Below are 21667 nucleotides of genomic sequence, written 5' to 3'. Positions count from 1 at the left end.
TCCTCATCAACTGTGGTACTGTAGCAGGCATGTGTTCAGTGTGCTGGATTATTGAATTGTTTTGGCAAGGCAGGCAGGTTGATTTGATATGAAGGGGTCCCTGGGAACAGCAAGGTTCCTTTGGCAGGGATTTCCTCCATCAGATCCATGCAGTTTCTCTTCTGGTAGTCTGTTGTCTGTGACACAGAATTAAATTGATTAATGCTCATAGAAGGCACCGTAGAATTATACAAGCTTCCTTCACTGTGTTGTAAGTGTTTCTTGTAAATATGCAAAGAATTTCTCATATAGGAGGGATTTGCCTGAGCCACAGCCTATAATGTTTGAGACTGTGAGATCAAGATAAGCGCATATGTGCCATTTTCCAGTCTAGATTTTCGTAAGCTATGGTTGTACACAATGCACATCCAACACCTATATGGCATAATTAGGTCTCTTTTATACTGTATGTATTAAGATGTTAACCAGGAGACTGTTACTTAACATCTTTCCTGTAGTTTAAAACTTGGCAATGCCTATTGAAAAAAATAGGAATGTTTGCAGTTTCCTGTCTAATGCAATTTCTTGAAGAAAACGTGAAATCTATCTCCTGTATTTTTACCATTTGTACCATTCAAGTACAAGTCAAAAGAAAAAAGTAGGTCTGTGAAGACCACAATATAATGACCATTCTCCCTCTGTAGTTGCCTAAAATTAACTGAAATATACACAGTATGAAACGTTTGTTTAATAAATCAAAGGACCTCGGTTCCTTGACCTGTCGTTAATATGGTAATGAGGTGGTAACAGTCCAGGTGCCATTGCTGATCCCAAGATCACACAGAGCTAAAAATAATCTTGTCCATAAAATTAGCAGGTCTTCTCCCTGGGAATTTCCTGATAAAGCTCTGGGCAGACTGCCTACTGTTTGTGCCATGAGGATATAACATCATTGTGTCAGGGTAAAGCAGGAAGACACCCATGTTAACTGAATTTCCCTTGCAGTTAATAGATTATTTAGATATTGGGGGGTTCATTTAAAGTTTCAGCTTTCTTCAAGGAAACTAAATATGAGAAGCAAAACATTCAGAAGAAAATGTGTAGAGATTGGTTCCACAAAATAGAACTGGTGCTACTGGTAATTTTTGTTTAGATTTTTTTTTCTGGTTGATTCATTAAAATTATATTTAAACCATATCCCGTGCTGGGGTCCTGCAGGAAAAGAGGCAAAATTGTGACTCAGCAAAAAAAAAAAAAAAAAAAAATGTGTGCAAATTACACAATCATTTTTAAGGTGCAGTATAATAATGTATCCATAATTTTATTATACTCTGGAATGCAGTTATTCCTCTGTATAATTAATCTGTCCTTAATTATGTGCTTAATCTATGCTTGTTTGCAGTTTATGCTCAACCAATCATTAGCAAAGCCCAGCCAGATCTCTTAAAAAGTCACTTCATCCCCACGCTGGAGAAACTCAAGAAGAAAGCAATAAAGATTGTGCTGGAAGAGGAACAACTGAAAGCAGACAGCAAAGCAGATACACAGGAGGCAGAACTACTCATTTTAGATGAATTTGCTGTTTTATGTAGAGATTTGTATGCCTTCTATCCAATGCTGATCAGATATGTGGATAACAACAGGTACCAGAAAGTTAAATCCCTTAACTTGGATCAAAAATAATTAATTTGATTTAACTTACTTTTTCTTAATATTTTTTTCTTTTATAACAGGTCTAACTGGCTCAAAAAACCGGATATAGATTCTGATGAGCTGTTCAGAATGGTGGCCGAGGTTTTCATTCTTTGGTGTAAATCGCATGTAAGAAATGCCTTATTATTTTCAGGAAGATACAATCATATCAATGTAACATTTTAGTGTGAATACAGTATGTATTTTAAAAGTCACAAGAAATGCAAAGTGTTCATTAACTGGTTTTTTTTGGCCACACAGACACTAAATTTGTTGCAAAGTGCCATTTTGGTTTCATTGCAACCTTTTTTCTAATACATATTATATTCCCCCATTTTTGGGTGTATGATGACTGGGTGTTTCCAAGTTGTGATACCAAGCAATGGCGCAATTTTTTTTTTTTTTAAGCTTATTAAAGGAGAAGGAAAGGTGGAATCACTGGGGGGGATGGGGCGTGCCAAAATGTTAGGCACCACCCAATGATAATATTCACTTACCTGATACCCCAGGCTGGTGCTCCTGTTAGCAAAAATTTGCCTCAGCCCAGGGTACTTGCAAGCAAGCAATCCTCCTCCTTTCTTCTCCTTTCACTGCAATCCTGGGAGGTTTGCTGGCCTGCAGGTACCCCGGGCCCGTGCTTATGACAGCTTTCACTCATACATAAATGTCAAAATGTAGAGGATCAGTATTTGGTGTGGATAATAATCTATGCCGCCCTACCTTGCTCTTTGTTCAAAGCCCTTTTTTCTAAACTTCAACGTCAACCCCTAGTACGTTTCAGCTCTTCAGCTCTTCCTGTCTTCCAGCAACATCTGGAGACTCAAGTTGAAGAAACAGAGAATTACATGAAGGCAAATAGAAATCATTTGTTAAAGGGGCAAATGCAACTTTTTTTTGGGGGGGGGTTACATTGCCTTTTAAGGTTATGTCTAGACATCATGTAAAGAAGATAGGGGCTGAGGTTTGCAGATTATTTTATATCATTCATGTTTTTAATCTTATAGAATTTTAAAAGAGAAGAACAGAATTTTGTGATTCAGAATGAGATCAACAATCTGGCATTTTTAACTGGGAACAACAAAAGCAAAATGTCAAAGGTGAGTTTTCTCACACCATTATAGGCTTCTCAAAAATGAAGAAACAGAAGAAGATGTTTCAACATCAGGATTTTGTGGTTCTCTTTGATTTAATCTGATTCCTGATAATATAACAACTAAAGGTGCTTTATATGTTCAGTCAGTTCCTTCATTTTAGAAAATAAAAGGTATCATTTTGTGATAATAGAAATACATGTACATTCTATGTTGTCAATATAAGTACAGTATATAAAGAAAAAGGTAAAGCATAAATTCACATAGAATTGACATACAAACAACCCTATAAGATAAGGTAGTTAAATAAGAAAATGTAATCATTCATAGTTAATGGATTACCAAAGTGATATAGTTGAGTAGTTGGTTATCTTCATCTTTAAAGCTCAAACATCACTTGATTATGCCCCAACCTTGGGATGCAATTTCAACTGGCTGCCCTGTGATCATTTCAGATCACCCTTAAACCCCATAAACACGAAAGCCAGATTGTATGGACTGTACATTAACTAACCTATTTTTCTCTTTGGAGATAAAATCATAAGTGTTTAGTTTGTACAAGTACAAGCCAGAACAAACAGTTCTTTATCAAAGCAGACCATCAGAGCATATGCATCTGACAAATACTAGGAAAACCCATGAAGTGTGCTTGCTGTCACATGTACCCATGGGTCTCGGTTCCCCTATTGATAGTCTGTATAATACACATAAACTTTTTGACCTCTTGAGATGACCAATCTTTCTTTCATCAAGGGTTATGTAGATTTGAAAGTCTGCTTCTATCCAGTTTGCCCTTGTACCAATCTAAAGGTCAGGATAAACATCTTTTTTTTAATCTCACCTTTCCGCCTTACCCTCACCTAATATAAGTAACATTTTAGCTTAGCCAGAGACTGGAATGTAAGGAGTCTTACATATGTGGACTTCCACTCAAGCCCTGCAGGAACCTCTTCATTATTTCAGCTGACCCTTGTATTAGGAGGATTTCCATTCATAGGATGTAAAATCTGTTGGTGCCCAATTACCAGAGTGTTCAAGAAAAAGGTAAAGGTGGTTGCTGAAGACTAAACATCATGTCAAGACAGAGGCTACTGTGAAACCATATGCATACAAAAGGAAAGATTTCTGTACAACACTGAGTAAAAGCAAAACAAGGCTATGGAGGTAATTTTATCCCTCCATAAATAAAGATTACCCATTGTCTTGTGCTTTTTTGGGGGGAATGCAAGAATTGGGGGGTCCTGTCTCTACATGAAAAAGAAGACTGAAGAAAACCATTTTATAGATTCTGCCATTTTTCTGGAAACAAAACAAAGAATCACCCACTCCATGTTAAAAACAGAGAAAGATGTGATGATTGTGCACAGGTGACCGAATCTCCCATTATGGAGTTCACCAATTCTTTCTTGTGTCATGGAACTTGCCTCCGTTATAGCTACTCCATTTTTGGTATTTACAAATCAAAGTGACTTTGCTGGAATGGCCCAGTTTCCAAAGTGCAATTTTTAGAGTCTGTTTAAAAAGGAGTGCGTGGATTTGCCCTTAACCCTTGTCAGTTGACTGAGGCTAGCACTTCTTACATCAAGGCTAATTAGGCCTGCTATTGCTGGAAACCTAGCACGGACAGTAGAGATCACAATGAATATTTTGAAGAAACAAGATTCCAAGGAACTAAAACACATTCTCAGAAGGGCAGACAACAAAGTTGTATTTTTTTTTTTATAAAGGAATTTTTCCTTTTTTTTTGTTTGCACAATCATGTTTTCTCTTGTTTAAGTGACAACTTAGAGACAAAAATACTGGATACAATTGCTTCTAGTCCTTAGGCAAGTACCAAATCACACATTTAAGAAATTTCTTTGTATGTTTCCAGCATTGAACAAGCTATGGTGATGACTATCCATCGGCCCTTCAATTGAGGAATGTCCTGTAATTGAGGAATTAGAATAAAGAAAATTTCCATTTCCTTTTATTTTTCTCTTAAAGGGACCTTAAACATAACCATGAATATTATTTATGCTTAGTAGTTGTAATATATTTTATAAATGTATATTGATCTCGTTTCAGGGCTTAAAGTTTCAATAAAAGAATTTCTTCTGCTTAAGAGCTTGCCTTTTTCTAGTCCCATAACCCTTTATCTTAATTCCCCAAGCCCCCCTGTAGTCTTGATCACTTTGATTGTTGACAACTAATCTAATCTAGTGAAAAGCCATTCTTAGCAAGTATCTTACATCCAGGACAAACCTGTATGTTTCAAAAGTATTAAAAAAGGACATTTGATCCCATACACTCAAATGGTATTTAGTGATAAGACTAAGGAAAGTTTGTCTTGAATGTTTCTTCTTTAGTAACATGTAGCAAGTGATATTATTGACATATAGTTAAATTCAGTATTCAGTTTGGGGTTCAGTTGCAATTTGTGAAGTTATACTTTATATGCAAATTAAGTTTCAGTTTAGTGTGTGGCCAAACATAAATGCAAGAGTTGGCGTGTAACCAAATCCAAAACAACCCTAAAGATTGGGGTATTGAGTGGAAGAGGATAATTAGCATGTAAACAAAATGTCAGGAGCCACTTACCCTAGTTCTTCCACACCTAGACTATGTTTGCATAAGGATCTAGAGAAGCAGATTTAACATTGAAGCAGGGGGTTCCCAACTTACGAGACCACATTTGGGGAAAGCATTTTTTTTAATATGTCTCACAATAAACAGATAAAGTTCATGTAACATTTATTCTAATTATTGAGGTGCTAAAGTAGAACATTATGTGAAGGCTTTCTGAAAATGTGTTGTTCTTAGATTTTCCTCTTAGTGGGTAAAAAATGCAGTTATCTAGACTTGTCAACCACCTCAGATAATTATGTAGTTCATTTTTTTCATCTGTTTTACTTACTTGTCTCCTGCATTTTTCTTTCATACAGCCCATACAAGTAAAGGTACAGCATGCATGACCTCTCTATGTAATAGCTAGCCTGGCTCCATCCATTCATATGTCCCACAGTCCTAGCAGTGGCGTCACCAAGGGCACACATACAACATTATTTGCTAACCTGATTATTACTAAATTATGAAGGATCTTACAGTTAATGGTGTTTATGTTTAGTTTAAATTGTAGTATGGTGTAGACAATAGAATGTAAAAACAAAATGCAACTGGTCCTCATTTTTTTTTATACTTTGTGGATACATAATATATCTTATCGACAAACTAAAATGCCATATTAAGGAGAAATTAAGCAATAAATATAAAAATAACCAAACTGAATTCTCACGCTTATTTTTCTGGTTGCTGGGGTGACCCCAACAACCAAACATCATTTTCAGCTGCAGGCTAAAAGGAGCATTAAACAAAAAAAAGTTCAAAAAAGTTCAAATCCCAGCTTGGTTGGAATCAATTAATATTGAATAAGAAAATATGCTTTAAGGATCACCATGATCCACACCAAGGTAATCTGTGATCCCTCTACTCCTCATTTTATCTGCTTCTTTAATATTTTTCTTTTTATCCTTTTCCCCATTCTTTCTCATGCACTTACATTCTCCCTCTATAAAATCATTATTTTATCTCTCCTTGACTAACCCATACCCACTCTGTGTATTGTGCTCCCCATACACACCTCATTAGTGCATTGTTCCATTTTTTGTTTTCTTTACTTTTAAACTGATTCCCACACTCTGAGTTCTTGTCCTGCTCCAACATATTTCCTTGCATGTTTACCTCTTTCTCTCTGTCATTCACTTTATACATCTCCTCACTCTTCACCCTTCTACTCTGACATTAATAGAGCTAGCTTGAATTCCACATAGAATTCTGCATACCTCAAAACTGGCTAACGCCCTTGTTATACATGATGATATAAAATAGGTTTAGGAAGAAACAACTTAAAAAAATTGTGTGTGAGAGAAAGAGGACCACTTTATTAAATGGACAAAAGGAACATCTGCCCAAGGCCAACCTGGACAAATGGACCTACCTACAACCACCTCATCTGCAATAACTTTTGAATAGTTATGATAAAAAATTAAATAGGTCTGTGGGTTGGTTTAAGTTCAGGAGATTTTGGTTGCCATCTGTTGCAAACACCCTACAGGGTGCGCTGCTCCAAACATAGTTCTCACCTCACACAGATTAAATAATTAATGATAATAAAGACATTATCAGAAATAGTATTGATTCTGAAAGGAACTCTCACTTTTTTTTTTTATATAAAGGTATTTTTACACTAAGCAAAGATTCTCTTGAAGTGACCATAGAAGTAGATAATATATAAAAATAGCGGCATAGCTAATTTAGGTTAAATTGCAACATCTACTGTATGCTTAAAATTCAACCCTTCTGTGAGAGCCTCTTGATTTTATTTATGACTTTGTGTCGCTCTGTAATTAAACACACAAGCAGAAACTTCTACACAGGTACACAGACATACTTATATACAGAAACAAACATTTCCACACATAAATATATGTACACGTACATAAATAGAAAGATCCATACACAAACTAAATGGAGCCCTGGATGTTTTAGCTGTCCAAGTCCCTAACATACCACCTAACATCTCTAGTTCCTTCATACATAAACACCCTTGTGACGCCACTGATGTTTTACGTAGTATATGTCTTCAGTATGGGTAGAGTTAATGTCTCATCCAGTTTTAGTGCGTCCATAGATCATTGTTGTAGAAACTTGTAAAAGGCACTCTTGAAAGCAAAGCTTTGATGCCCAGCAAGCTAATGTGCTCACTATCCTTATTCTCCTGTGTTTGAGTTTGTAATAAATAAATTGCCACTGCCAAAAAAATAACATTCTGTGCAATAACAGTTCATTTTTTTTATTCATTCCTTATTTAGCATACAACAGGCAGTTATTGACATCATGAAGTTATTAATATTAAAGTCATTCCACTGCAGCTGCCCTGCCAAAACACTTCTTAAGGGTCATATCTGCTTAAGCCGCATGTGAGAATATTCTAAAATAAGGTCAATAAGTAAACAGGGTTCTGTATCTCATCTAGGTTTATACATAAAGCCTAATCTGAAATATTACTACACAGACCCAGCCATCGGAATATTACAGAGGCAGCAGCAATGTCTGTTTAATGACTGTATTAGAAGAGCAGACATGTAACATGATTCCATTCGAAAGAAAATAATTACCATGTGCCATCCGAAATGGTTAAATTAGAGTTTCACTGCGGATTCATGCTACAAAATAGCTTCACACAGGGATTCTCTGCCTGAAATGCCTTGTAGTGATGTTGGTTCTTAAATGCATAATAATAAAATAGCCCCTTCTGCAAACAATACACAACATTTATAATAACATGGAAGGGATTTTAGCTTTAACCTTGTAATAACCCATCCTTGCGAGGCCTGATTTACTATCCTAATGTTATTGCCGTTTACTCACATTTCTTTCCATAATGAAGTATGTCACTGGAAAGTCGTCGTTTTAAGATATCAAAAGTGTACTTAATGGCAGATTTATCAAAAGACGTGACGCAAATTCTATAAATTATTTTATTTCATCTTTAAAAAAAATTCTGTTCAAACTTTTTTTTCCTTGTTACATCTCACCAATTTATTTTGTTTGTTTGGTTTTTTTTTTTTCAACTAAAAAAAATCCATGATCCTGCCATGATCCATTTAAACCAATGGTAATATCATGGGTTGTTTAAACTGAAATATTTCAGTCTCTTCACTTATCTAAGAATTCTTGATTCACTTTAACCTTAAACTCAATCTGATTCAGACCCTGGAATGCTTGAAGTGGTGTTTTACGCTTAAGGAAATTCAAACTACAAATGATAAATACCAAAGAAAGTAGATAGCCTAGAAACACTCCACTACAATTTCACTCAAAATTTGACAAAAATGTTTTTTTTCAAATTTTGATAAATCTCCCAGTTAATCCAAAAATTTCAAAAACACAAGTTCTTAGTTAACTATCCTGCAAGCCTCTATGTAACAGCTTTGTGAGGCCATATAGATATAATGCAGTCTGCCCTTGTCATTACTTCTCAGCTGAGGACATGTTGTTTGATGCTTTAGAAGTCACAGTCCGTGGGTCAATATTCCATAAATGCTTGTGTAGCTCAGAGCTTTGACTTGCCTACTTAAAGCAATAGTCCCTCTGTGTGTGTTTTACTTTGTCTAACCTCAGATATATTCTGAAGTTATTTGCTTGTTTTTGAGTGCATTCTTTATTGCTATGGTTCCCTATGGTTCCTTCTTCCTCCAAAGAATTTTCAAGATTTTGAAATGTAAGATTGTTTGATTTTGAAATGTAAGTTGTTCCCCCCACAATGTGTGCTTGTCCACTTATTGTGTGAATAAAAGGAACATTTAGGCTAAATACAATCGCTTTTATCCGATTTTTGTGCTTTTGGGTATTTAAGAGGGACTTCTGCTTTAAGCCTTGGGTCTTTTTATTTATTTGTTTATTTTAATTTTTGGTCGTCTTGTTTCATGAGTACTTTTGAATTGTAATATGTTTCACCCTATGTCAACTTTGTGGTTTCAATCAAGTCTTTAGTGTTTATTATGTATTGTCTGTTGTGTATTACAAGTGGTTATTATGTCATTGCGGGCTGTTGATTTACTTTTTTTGTGCCCTGAAAATTGCAATTGGTAAACTTGTCTTTTGCAAGTTTAAGCATTTTTTAATACATCTAAAACTATTACTATGCCTTTTATATAATACCTGAGGTTCTCTAAAAAGAAACAAAAAAAAGCAAAGGGGAATCAGTTTATTCACAGAAGTAGCAGTGTTAGGGTTTTGAGGTATAACTACAATATACTTTGCTTTCCTCCCTATCAGTGTAGAACCACTTAATTATTTTCCCCACCCAATTCTATAAAAGGGATTGGGCTGTGTCTGGTGGATCTGCATTGACAGGAAACATTAAAGCAAAATATGGTAAGTAAAAAAAACTGCTGATAGGCAAATGGATGATACCATTGGTTAAGAAATTTCTTTCCTTTCTTTCTTTCTTTCTTTCTTTCTTTCTTTCTTTCTTTCTTTCTTTCTTTCTTTCCTTTCATTCTCCCTTCTTTTCTTTTGTGGGTTAGGTGAGAGTTGACTTTTTTAAAATTTAGCTTCTAGCAGATTGGCGTTGTTGAATGCTTCTAAAAATGTTACATTTTAAGTTTAGTTTGTTTTTCTAGACAAAATGTACTATACATTTTTATATAATTAAGCAATTGTATACTATTGTATTACTATTTGCTGTTCCTTAAAGCAAGGTGGAATTCAATAAATACCATATTAAGGTTGCCATTGAGTAACACTCCTGTTCACTACCTGTCACACATTTTGCACAGCAATATCCCTTTGTCTGATTTAAGTGAACAGTGTTAGCATGCTGAGGTTTGCAGAAAATTGACAACAAGGTGTCTCTATATAATGCATGTTCAAGTGTCTTAGTAGACCCTAACTATTCCATGATGCGGTCACTTTTCTAGTCTGGAGGGCAAGACCTGGAAAGGAAAAGAACAAAGCGACGTGGGGACCTTTACTCTATTCAGACGTCTTTGATTGTTGCAGCCTTAAAGAAGATGCTCCCCATTGGTCTGAACATGTGTACCCCTGGGGACCAGGAACTGATTTCATTGGCAAAGGGCAGATACAGCCTTGTAAGTGTGCAGAAATTAAAGACAATTAACTAAATGAGATATGAATAGAATGCACAATGTGAGTAGACACCTACATTAATAGAGATATGATCCAATGCCTCTGTAACTAATGTTATTCATATTCATGTTGTGTTTAGCATAAAATTCTAACTTATTCTGCAGTACTGTACAATAGGAATCACACAAAGTCAACTCAGTAAAAGGAAATAGTCCTATTTGAATGTTTATTCTAATGAAGCCATAAAAATATAATTATCTACTTGTATAGTCTGGCTATTCTGGATGAAGTAAATACCAATAACATTATTTTTAATAGAAAGACACAGATGATGAAGTAAAAGAACATTTACGAAATAACCTCCACCTTCAGGAAAAGGTAAGATGTGTCTCCACTGAGTAGGTAGATCAGTGGCAGATTTTTGTTTTTTTCATTACATATTTGTCAATTAAAGAAGTACAGGAACACCTTAAATTAATCACAAGCTGTCACTTAAATAATGTATTTCCTCCAATAGCTTGATTAAATTCAGTATAATCTGGCTGTCTCTGTCAGCTAAATGTTCATGTATACATCTTTTGCAAACAAGTTCAATATGGTTACTTAAAGATTGCAGAAAGGGCTTTAGGTAAGTAATGGCATATACAGAGGTTTACAGTATCTTGAAAAATAACACTGTAGCTTTGTATTGTTCAGTTCAGCTGCTAAAATGTGGCATCACATATAATCATGTAAAGACCTTCTCGAGATGGGAAATGCTCTATTTCAAAATTATGATCTTCAAACAAATGCTTCTTAGAGAATGGGATACATTTATGTGTGGGCTTTCTGATTTGCTTGAAAATATGAGATTACAGTGAAACTTCAAATTTACATTAAGTAATCAACAATTAAGATTTTAAGTTTTCCCTCACTTCGCTCTGTTTTTTGATGCTGCACCAATATATACACCATTTTTTGTCCCCATCATTTTCTGGTCCTCTGAAAAACATAAAATGGGGGTTCTACTATATATATAATCTTTAAACTTAATTGTTTGAGCTCATCTCATTAATTACAAACCCATCACTTCTCCAGGAAGTGTTGAAACACAGTTATATATTATTGTATGTATAATGTAGTTTTATATTATCATCAAATTTACATTAGTAATAAAGCTGGCCATACATTTTTTGTATTTTTCCTTCCTTAACGGCCAATTTTGGTGGGATCCGACAAAACAGCCAAATTATGGTAACCAATTGTACATTTAGCGCTCTTTCATCTGACATCAGTCAGAAAATTGATGGGACAGGCTTGAAGATTTTCGTCATTAACAGTGAAATTTGTCCATTGTCCAATTGTTATCTGGACCAAGCAGGCAGCTACCCACAGTTTTTCCTACATTTTTATTGCTTTAAAATGGTCGTTTCTGTTGATGAACATATCGTACCGTTAAACGATCATTTCAAGATAAGCTTGGTTGTAGGATATTGAAACAATCTTTTAAAAATCTACACATGTATGGCCAGCTAAAGTTGGATCTATACAGTGTTTAGTGATTGTAAAGACCGCCATGTCCTTTTTTACTACTGCATTGCATAACCTACAAAATACAATGAAATATAAAAAGTTAAAAAAAATACATTTATAAACATTCATATTGTGTTTTTAAATGATTGTGTATGGTCAGTTCCTCAACCTTAGACTACCTAACCATAGTTAAACAGTGAAACATTTCAGAGAATTTCTGTATGTCTTTTTTGGTCTGAAATTATAAACAGACCCTTTCTAAGTTAATGACTGGTAAAGGGGAGAGAATAGTGTCTTTATACACATTATATATATACTCTATATATCTCCCTAAGTAAACAGTCCCTGTTGTTTTATTTAAAGGAGGGAACAGGCCTACCCATGATATATTACAAGTGCTCAGACCTTTAGAATTACTGCATAACTTATAAGGAAATCACTCCTGCAGGGGAGGAAGTCGCTAGGCAGATATTATGTATATATTAAAACATATTAAATAAATATAATCATTCATATTAACTGTTCTTGAACCATATAGCATACTGTATTATTCTCTTATACTGTACATGATTGAGATCCTTCTTGTAAAAATTAACTACTACTGTTAGAAAAAACCTGTTCTGCAGTGTGGTGAAGAGCATCTTCCATTACAAGTATTACTTTTAAATGTCTCTTTGACACACACCAGTTAATTTGCAATTCATTGTGTGGGATTTTCAAATTACCCTTGATTTCCATAATTTAAAACTATCTGTTTTTCATAAATATAAAGCCGAAAGGAATCTCAGATTTGCCAAGCCCTTATCTGTCCTTCACATTTTTTGTCTTTCATTGTTCGCTGCATCACAGTCTGAAGATCCAGCAGTGAAGTGGCAACTTAACCTCTACAAGGATATTAGGAGAAGTGAGGAGCAATCGGACTCTGAGAAGATAGTAGAACGTGTTCAGAAAATATCTGCAGCGATATTCCATCTTGAGCAGGTACGAAGCCATGGTTAGCTCTTTTACTATTCATAATTTTTGCAAAATTAAAGACTTAGGTGTATATCATATTTTACATATTGTGTTTCAGGTTCTTTACATTTTTGAAGGGCAGTCACTCATAAATTTACTGAACGTGTTGAGTTTAGCAATCTTAACCTAGTTTCTGATGTTTCAGGTGGAGCAGCCCTTGCGATCTAAAAAGGCAGTTTGGCACAAACTCTTGTCGAAGCAGAGGAAAAGAGCTGTGGTGGCCTGCTTTCGCATGGCACCCTTGTACAACCTTCCAAGGTTAGACTTGAAGTGTGATTATTGCTGCAAAATAACGAGGCGTGCAGCATTATGCTTAGTATGCTGCTTTGTGTTGAGAATGCATTGTTTCATGCTTGAAAGAAGAAATTTGCCATAAAATATATGTGCCCTTGATTATGGTGAATAATACATATTGTATTCAAGGGGGTTATTAATTTAAGTCAACAGGCAAGTTATGATGTTCTGCTGAACAAACAGGCCAGCCTGTTAGGCTCTCCATCTATGGCCTGTTCAGTAATAGTGTATCTTACTAATGGTAAAGTTATCCTGTCAGGCCATTACAACTCTTATAAACAAAGGTAGAGGCTCTGAGAAGGCCACAGTCTGCATTCTGCAGTGCTACTTAGCCAAACTGTGGGGGAGTGTTTAGAAAGCCTATATACTTTAGCTTAGTGAGTAATTGTGAGCAATTCATAAATAGATGTTATCTTTGCCTAAACATTAAACAGAGTATTATGTTTTTGTCCCTACCAGAAGCTTGAAAGTTACAGTAGGAAAAAGCAACAGTGCATTAAATGGCAGCATTTAAAGTTTACTAACAGTGTTCTACATTTTTATAATCTATATATGCATGAGTGTATACATGTAACCATGCATTAAAATATGTATGCATCATGTATACTGACTCCTTGATCCATGCATAAATAGTGTTGTTGCACATGCATATAGAAAATGTCTGCGTACACTGTATACTTCCATAAGATAGCCGTGTTCACTTAGATCAAAGTTAGGTTCGGTGTGTCACTTACTGATAGTCACACGTGCTTGCACAGCAGAACTGTTAGACGCTTTCATTATGGTTCCATTTTAGAAAATTTAGTAGTCATTCTTAAATTTATCTGCAGCATATTTTGTTGTGGCAACATCAATAAATAGCATGTTTTCTTGGTAAAAAGGCTTTTACTACTTTATACTTTGCACATCTAATATACAGTGGGGAGAAAGATGTGTACATCTTGTAAAATAATCCAAATCCCAGACTATAGTTAAACATCTGAACTGCAAGTGTTAAATTGTTACAGTTTGTGACATTATAACACATTGATTTAACTATAAAAATAATAAAAAATGCTTATTTTCTTATAGCAATTTGAGTAATAAGGACACGTTTTCTGTGCAATGATAATGAAAAAGATATATAGGGTTCTGTATAACCTATCTTTCTAGAGTAGAGCTTAATCTCATTATTTCCAAGGGCTTCCTCTGTAAAAAGAGGTTGGATACATTAGACATGCCAGAGAGTAGCTAGTGCTAGACAATATGCATGTGCAATAGTTCTTACGCATAAGTGCACCTGAACTAAATAACCTTTTTGTTTTTTTTATTTGCATTGGCCAGTTCTTATCCTCTGCACCCCTGGGGATAAGAATGCTGTCTGTTTGAGTCATGCCCTATACCAATAGTATTTTTTTTTTTTTAATTTATTTTTATTTTTTTGTCTTATTAGAAAGTCATTTACTGTTTGTGAAGTTTTCCTTGTGTTGCTGGCACTTGAATAAAAACCTATATGCTTTTCTTCAGACACAAAATTAACAATTTCTTCCTGAGCTCCTACCAACGTATTTGGCTGGAAAAAGTACATGAGAACTCAGACTATGACAGTCTAATACTCGTGTTAACGGTAATGTAACTTGTGGCTAAACCTGTCCTTGTGCACACAAGTATTCCACCCCAGCCATGATGTGATGTTTTCATTGGCTTGTACAATTTTCAAAGCTTTTCTGATTGGTCAGTTTTCTTTAACATTAACAACATTGGTTTGGTCTATTGGTAACCATTTTTCAGTGTTGGGTAGAATATGGTTTTCACGCTACCATTTTGTGCAGCCATACTGCACACAGAAATATTTGGCTGGAACGATCTGATTTCTGGTGATATGCTTACCCGGAACCTAAATTTAAAATAATGTTAAAAAGATGTTTCTATTAAATCTTAATATATGAGGAGTTGGAATGCTGCTGTAAAAATGAATTACCAGAAACCAGTTTGGTTTCCTATAAAATAGCAAATATAAAAGTCATACAGATGCAAACCATATTTCAAAAGCCCCATCATTGACCCTAAAATGTGGACATACAGTGTGTGTATGCATATGTGTATATATGTATGTATATATAGATACATATATATGTGCACTGTATATATTAATGACTGTTTTTATAGAGGCTTTTATCATTTTGCACTGACCAATCAGGATATTAAAATTGTACAAGGTTCCAAACCCTACTAATCATGATTCACTCCTGAACTTTTTTTATATTATGTTCTTTTGTACCCCTCTTGATCCCACTTTCACCCCCTGCCAGGCACCGTTCTATTAACCTCTTCCTCCATGGTTATCAGAAATTTTGGATAGAATCTGAGGAAAATTCCTTTGAGGAGAAACTAATTGAGGATTTGGCTGTAAGTACTGAATCAGCTGGAGTTTGGCTCGGAGTGCAAACATGATGGAGCATATGTAGTGTTTCAAAAAGAAAGAAAAAGCGTTAAAATGACTAAGGCTCCTTACACAGCTTTTAAACACAAACTCGGCTGTCCTTTAGATCACTTTGTGCACTTGTGAACATGAGTACAGAGTTTTGCTGTAATAGGTGCCATCTATATATTTAAATAGTAAAGTCTCCAGCATTAGTTTTAAATTGTTACAAAAAAGAATTTATCAGTAAAACAATCTCTTCCACTCTTCAAAATGACAGTTTGTGTAGAGTTCTTACGCTTCCCAGCATGTTTCCATCATCATTCTGAGACACATTTCTTTGTACAGCAATGTGAATGCTGCATATATGCCACAGTCTATGAAACATCCAGTAACTTTTCTGATAATGTAGACATTTTAATAAAGAAAGAAAGGGTATCAAAATGTAAAAACCAAACCCTCAAAACTATTCAGTACAGTGGAATAACTAGGCTTAATTATATTTAAATACAAGCAAAGAGAAAGCAAAAATAAAAAATCTCAAGGGTAGTTTTCTATGCACTCATATAAATAAATATTGATGGGGTTTGTAAAGCCCTCATCTATCTGCCTCCATTCATTTTTTGTGCTGTAGAGAATTTTGGCTTGGAGGGGCCTTTGGAAGTGATGAGCATTAGTGCTTCATGGTAAATGTTACCATATATGTAATTATAACATAGATTGGCTATAGGGGTTCATGAAAAAGTGACCAATGTATCTGATTATTGTCAGATTAGCAATATTAAAACTGCAGGCTGGCCAAGGGAGACCAAAACAAGACCATTGGAAATGTAAAGCTTAATTCTGCTTTGTAATTAGACCAGCACTGTGCAGTGGAATTTTAGTTCCAAATATCTATATCTAAAGACTGATACAACATTCTTAATTTGTTATCAAAAAAGTAGATTTCAATCCTAGCATAAAACAAAGGAATTATAATGAACATCATCCTCAATGAAATGAACGCAAAAATGTGGTTTATGTGTAAAATAATCCCTAAAATATTATCCATTATATTTGCTCAAACTGTATACCATTTAAATTAGTATGCACAAACACACAGGAACATGTCTACAAAAACAGAGGCACACACCCACAAGTTTCGATTTTTGCAAGTGACGGACTGCACAGCTGCCTCCTGGCCCTTCTTCATCGACTGAAACACCAGCGTGAAAAAACCTTTAGGGTTGTTTTGCCAATAAATAGATTCAGATTTTAGCTTTTAGGTGTCATCCAGTACAAAGTCTTATTATTACAGAGAAAAAGCAAATCAGTCAACAGTTTGTATAAATAGGGCATTATGGCATTATTAAATAGGGCACGATTCTGATTTGCAGATAGTAGAGCCAATACCTGAATCCTAGATAAAAAGAATCACAGCTTATAGATTTTCTTGATGTCATTTATGTGAATAGGTCTTGAGGGGGTGCATCCCCCATATAATCAGAGTAAACAATTGTGAATGCTGCTAATAATGTATTACTACTGAAATGAATTTATAATTATTGTAAACAGTAGTGAGTGTTATATATAGTATTAGTGCTTAAAGAACACAAATAACCCTGTTTCCACAGGGTCACAAGACCTTTAAAAGTGAGGAATAGTAGTAGGTCTTGCAGTTTTTTGTTTGCATGGGGTGCCGCCAGTTGTGCTCAAATTTAGACAGATCTTTTATAGAGGATTCTGTATTTGGCCAAGTCCAAAAATGATGGATTGCGTACATCCTTAAAAATAATATTACGCTGTAATTAGATTTACAATTACCATTAACCAACACATAATGAATACCTTTATGAATATGTTATGGGAAAACAGAATCAAAAGAAAGCTAGCTGATGTTTTAACTGTGAATGTTCATATAACAGTGGAGGCTCTGTTGCTTTTGTTGCAAAATCTGTAGATATTAGGTACCCTCAGATACAAGCACTGGAAGGAATCCTCATTAAAGGCTGTGTAAGTTGCATCCAATTATTGCAATTAATATTGACTTTAAGACTTAATATAACTGATGCCTTTTCTATTTTGGTTATCCCATAATATTGCTTATTACCTATAAACTTTCCTTTTTGTCCCTGTCATATCAATTTTGTGTTCTGTATGAGAAATTATAATAATGCATTTAATATCGGTTTACTAGTTTTTCACTCTTTACCTTTACCATCTGATTTCTTCCCTGATTTGCTCTCTAACCATGAGACCTATTGGAAACACAGGGCTCAAGCTAACAGTAATCTTGGTACTAGATCCATGCTGCTTTTAATTTAGTCTGTAAGTCTGTCCTCACACATAGTCCGGACCTTACCCCTATCCATCACCATGCACATTTGTCTTCCATCTTGGCTTACACACCTGCATGCCCTTTTGCATGTACACAAACATATCAATGATTTACGGTGTTATTAAAGAATATGGCAAAATTCAGAAAGGCAGGATGAATCAAATTTTAGCTTATTTTAGTAATGGTATTTTGTATCTGCACTGCTTAGGATATAAAAAAAACTAGATTTTATACCTTTAAAATAAATAAGAGAAGGTGTGTTATATCTCAAACAATGCATGAAGGCAGTTTTATTCCATTGGCCACATTTGATATCTGCCATAATTTATACTTGCAAATGGAGCAGACTTACTTGTTGCATATGGTACACAAAAGGATGTGGTCTGTACATCCATGAGATGTACAAAAAAGAATATGGAAAACATGTCCTGGTAGTAGGTTCCAATACTGTAGTAAAGTGAGCTGGGAGTGAGAGTAGAAAACTTTTGCATTAATATTGCAGCATGTTGTCAATATTTTTATAGGATACATCCTCTTTACTGTAAGAAACACATCATCCTTAGAGTGCAGTTATCATGTGGCTAGAATGATGAACCACTACCCCATTTGAAATATGTATGCTCCATTGCTAATAAGTGGATTAGAGTATATTCATGTCAAGCCAAAATGGCCTCCCTCATGCTTCCAAAAATTTTTTGGAAATGATCAGTATTTTAATCTAGATTAATTTTAACTTTTTGGTTTAGTGTCTATTTAAATATATATATTTGCTCAAAATGTACCTAATAGTGTAGGAACTGGTATTTTATCACAAAAGAGGAATTGCTGAAAGAGGTTTTTTTTTTCTTTACATTCACACAATGCTTCTTTGTGTGATAAATGATATTATTCTTCCACTGCATTATTCCTTAACACAGAGCCATCATTGGTGGCCATGGGAACATTAGGAACAAACCTTGATAGATTTGTTTTGCAGCTCACCTGACATTAGGTATCAGTTAGCGAACAGAGGCAAACGTGCCTTGAAAAGATGCTAAAGAATAATTATATTATTTTTGATGTCACAGAAACCCAAGAAAACCGATGAGGAAGAAGAAGAGGAGACAGAAAAGAAGCCTGATCCTCTTCACCAGATTATTTTACATTTCAGCCGCAATGCTCTTACTGAGAGGAGGTAAAATGCTATTTTAAAAAAACTGAGCCCGCTGCCTGTCTGTAAACTATAGTGCTGCAGTCTGATTGCTGCAGCCTGTGCTGCAGGGTGAAGTCCAAAATGAATTATCCCTTGTCTTTCATTCACTGGTGCTATACATACAGAAGTCAAAGTACACAGAAGGTTCAGCTGTGCTGGAGTCTTTATTCTGGAGTTTGAATAAAGCAACACTGATAAGTATATGGCAAGCTTTACTAAGCATTGTAGACAGATAAATGGTGATGAAAGTACTGCAGAAGTCCTGTCTACAGATACTAATTATATAAATGATAAACCAGCACAAAATTCGCAAAACGGCAACATTTATCTGAAGTACATTAAAAGTAGCAAATACATATACCTGCAGCGTGATTGTAGGCAGATTGTGGATACTTTGCACTTAGGATGTAAAGGGCAGATTGTGTATACTTTGCACTTAGGCTATAAAGGGCAGATTGTGTATACTTTGCACTTAGGCTATAAAGGGCAGATTGTGTATACTTTGCACATCAGCTGCCATTATTTCACATTACATATGCATTCACGGCCTTTCTGTTTTGCAGCAAATTGGAAGATGATCCATTATACACAGCATATGCAGCAATGATGGCAAAGGTATGTAAACTATAGTGTCCATTATTTTGTTATTCTATTCATAAGTCTCTCTCAATGCAACAATGTATTTTTCTATATAAACTAATTGCTCTTCTGCAATTTAACACCTATTTTATTAAGCCCCTAAAAATGTAAAATGAAAATATATTGTAGAGAACTGGCCATGACAGTTTCTTCTATTGTGTAGAAAAGCAACAAAAGATATTGCTCAAGTGTTACCATCAAGTTTTTGTATTTTTAAAGGGCTGATAGCTGATTTAATTCAGTTAAAGCTGGTTATTTTGAAGGACTGGATCTGGGAAGAAGTGATCACAGTTCATGTAACTATAGTTCCAAAAAAGACACATCCATCAAGTTCAACCTTTTGCCCAGAGGAAGGCGGGAAAAACCCCATTTAAAGCAGTCTTCAGTTTAACTCTGTGGGGGGGAAATTTCCTTCCTTCCAAAAGGCTATGAGACTAGTCCCTATACCACCTTTGTTAAAAAGGATGGATGCAAAACTGAGCTTCACTGACATATGCACTCACAATTATGCTGGAGTTTTGGGGAAAAGCATTGCATATTGGGTAAAAATCTGATGATTTGATTCTGAAAACTGCACATTACACTGCTTTTGTAGATGAGCCATAAATTCAGAAACCTTTTTGTTTCCTGGTTTGCTAAAATGTCATTAACACTAATGAACTATGTAATTGAATGAAATATTGTCAGTCTAAAGATGCCATATTGCATGGATTAATGTTGAAGAAGCCCTAAACAGATCAGTGTGTATGAGTAATGAAATTTGGCAATTTTAGTAGTGTTGTAGTACTTTATGGTTTAACTAAATGTCTTACCAATGGCTTTCAGTGTGAAATCTGTATTTACATATGGCCTTTCTACTCTACCCTTTGCTAATGCATTCTACAAAGTCTGCATTGATTCCTTGTGTACATTTCCAGTGAAGTGAACCAATGGAAGATATGCTTCTTAAAACCAAATGATAATATTTAGTATAGCTGTATTTGACAGTACAGAAAACAGACTTTTAGGGGCCCCTATATCAAGACTTTTTGGCAAATGTTCAATTTTTTTTTTATCTTTTGTTTTTTGAGATTTATGTGTGTGTTTTTGGCAATATACATTTGTTTAGTTTTTAGTGCTTTAGTTTCTAAGTATTTTCCCGAAAAATGTGTATCATTTTTTTAAAAAACACAAACATTTGAGATTTATAAAACGTAATGTGACTTTTTTAAACTAACAAAAAGCACATCAGGTTTAAGCTGCCAAGAACCAATAAGTCCTATGAAAGGATTTTAATATTCACATTTTTAGAGTAGTGAAAAAACAGAAAGAAATAGAATAGTGACAGCCTGTTCTTGACACATTTTCAAGGGCAACTTAAACACATTATTGTTTTCTATTTCACATATTAAATGCACTGGAACTTAAATGCACTATTGCTTTCCAAGATGAAAGTAAGGAAAATGAGCACCAGTGCTCCTAAAATGGCTACCCCGGGCTGGTGCTGTTCTTTCCTAACAGGGGCACCAGCCCGGGGTACAAGGTAAGCGATTAAAGTCACTTGGGGCTGCCTAACATTTTGGCAACCCTCAAGTGTCTTAGCCTTTCCATGTCCTTTAAGGAGATGTTGCAACCTTACTATTAACCCCTGGACAACCAGTGTGGCAGGTATTGAAAGATTTCAAAGAGGCTGTTCACTGATTAAATTTTTGTGTGTGGGGTTTACATGTCCTTTAAGCAATGAACAAATACTTTACTGCCTTTATTCAATAAGGTGCATTCATTTCTGCATAACCTTAATAACAGAACATCAGTCTGATCTTCAGCATCAAATGAGGATAAAGACACCTATTGACACTCTAGAATAGAACGCTAAAACGTATTAGACTAAACAAAACAATGGTACCAATGTCTGATGTACCATA

At 35.0% G+C, this 21667-nt stretch overlaps 1 protein-coding gene across 12 annotated transcripts in view; it reads left to right on the top strand.

Moving 5' to 3' along the window:
• ryr3 (ryanodine receptor 3) overlaps positions 1 to 21667 on the top strand; it is a 244769-nt gene that overhangs the window by 178331 nt on the left and 44771 nt on the right. For 6 of the 12 annotated variants that reach the window (XM_031891308.1, XM_031891307.1, XM_031891303.1 and 3 more), the window contains 11 exons: positions 1382 to 1622; positions 1713 to 1800; positions 2676 to 2768; positions 5687 to 5701; positions 10226 to 10396; positions 10713 to 10772; positions 12756 to 12887; positions 13066 to 13178; positions 14721 to 14820; positions 19000 to 19106; positions 19688 to 19739. In XM_031891308.1, coding sequence (XP_031747168.1) covers positions 1382 to 1622; positions 1713 to 1800; positions 2676 to 2768; positions 5687 to 5701; positions 10226 to 10396; positions 10713 to 10772; positions 12756 to 12887; positions 13066 to 13178; positions 14721 to 14820; positions 19000 to 19106; positions 19688 to 19739 — 1172 coding nt within the window. Of the gene's footprint in view, positions 1 to 1381; positions 1623 to 1712; positions 1801 to 2675; positions 2769 to 5686; positions 5702 to 10225; positions 10397 to 10712; positions 10773 to 12755; positions 12888 to 13065; positions 13179 to 14720; positions 14821 to 15505; positions 15603 to 18999; positions 19107 to 19687; positions 19740 to 21667 lie in introns of all 12 variants that reach the window. The other 6 variants (XM_031891309.1, XM_031891302.1, XM_031891301.1 and 3 more) reach the window with 3 other exon arrangements.

This window comes from Xenopus tropicalis, chromosome 8 (assembly GCF_000004195.4).
Source record: "Xenopus tropicalis strain Nigerian chromosome 8, UCB_Xtro_10.0, whole genome shotgun sequence".
In the NCBI taxonomy this organism is placed as follows: Eukaryota; Metazoa; Chordata; class Amphibia; order Anura; family Pipidae; genus Xenopus; species Xenopus tropicalis.
This window is presented reverse-complemented; position numbering and strand designations above follow the sequence as displayed.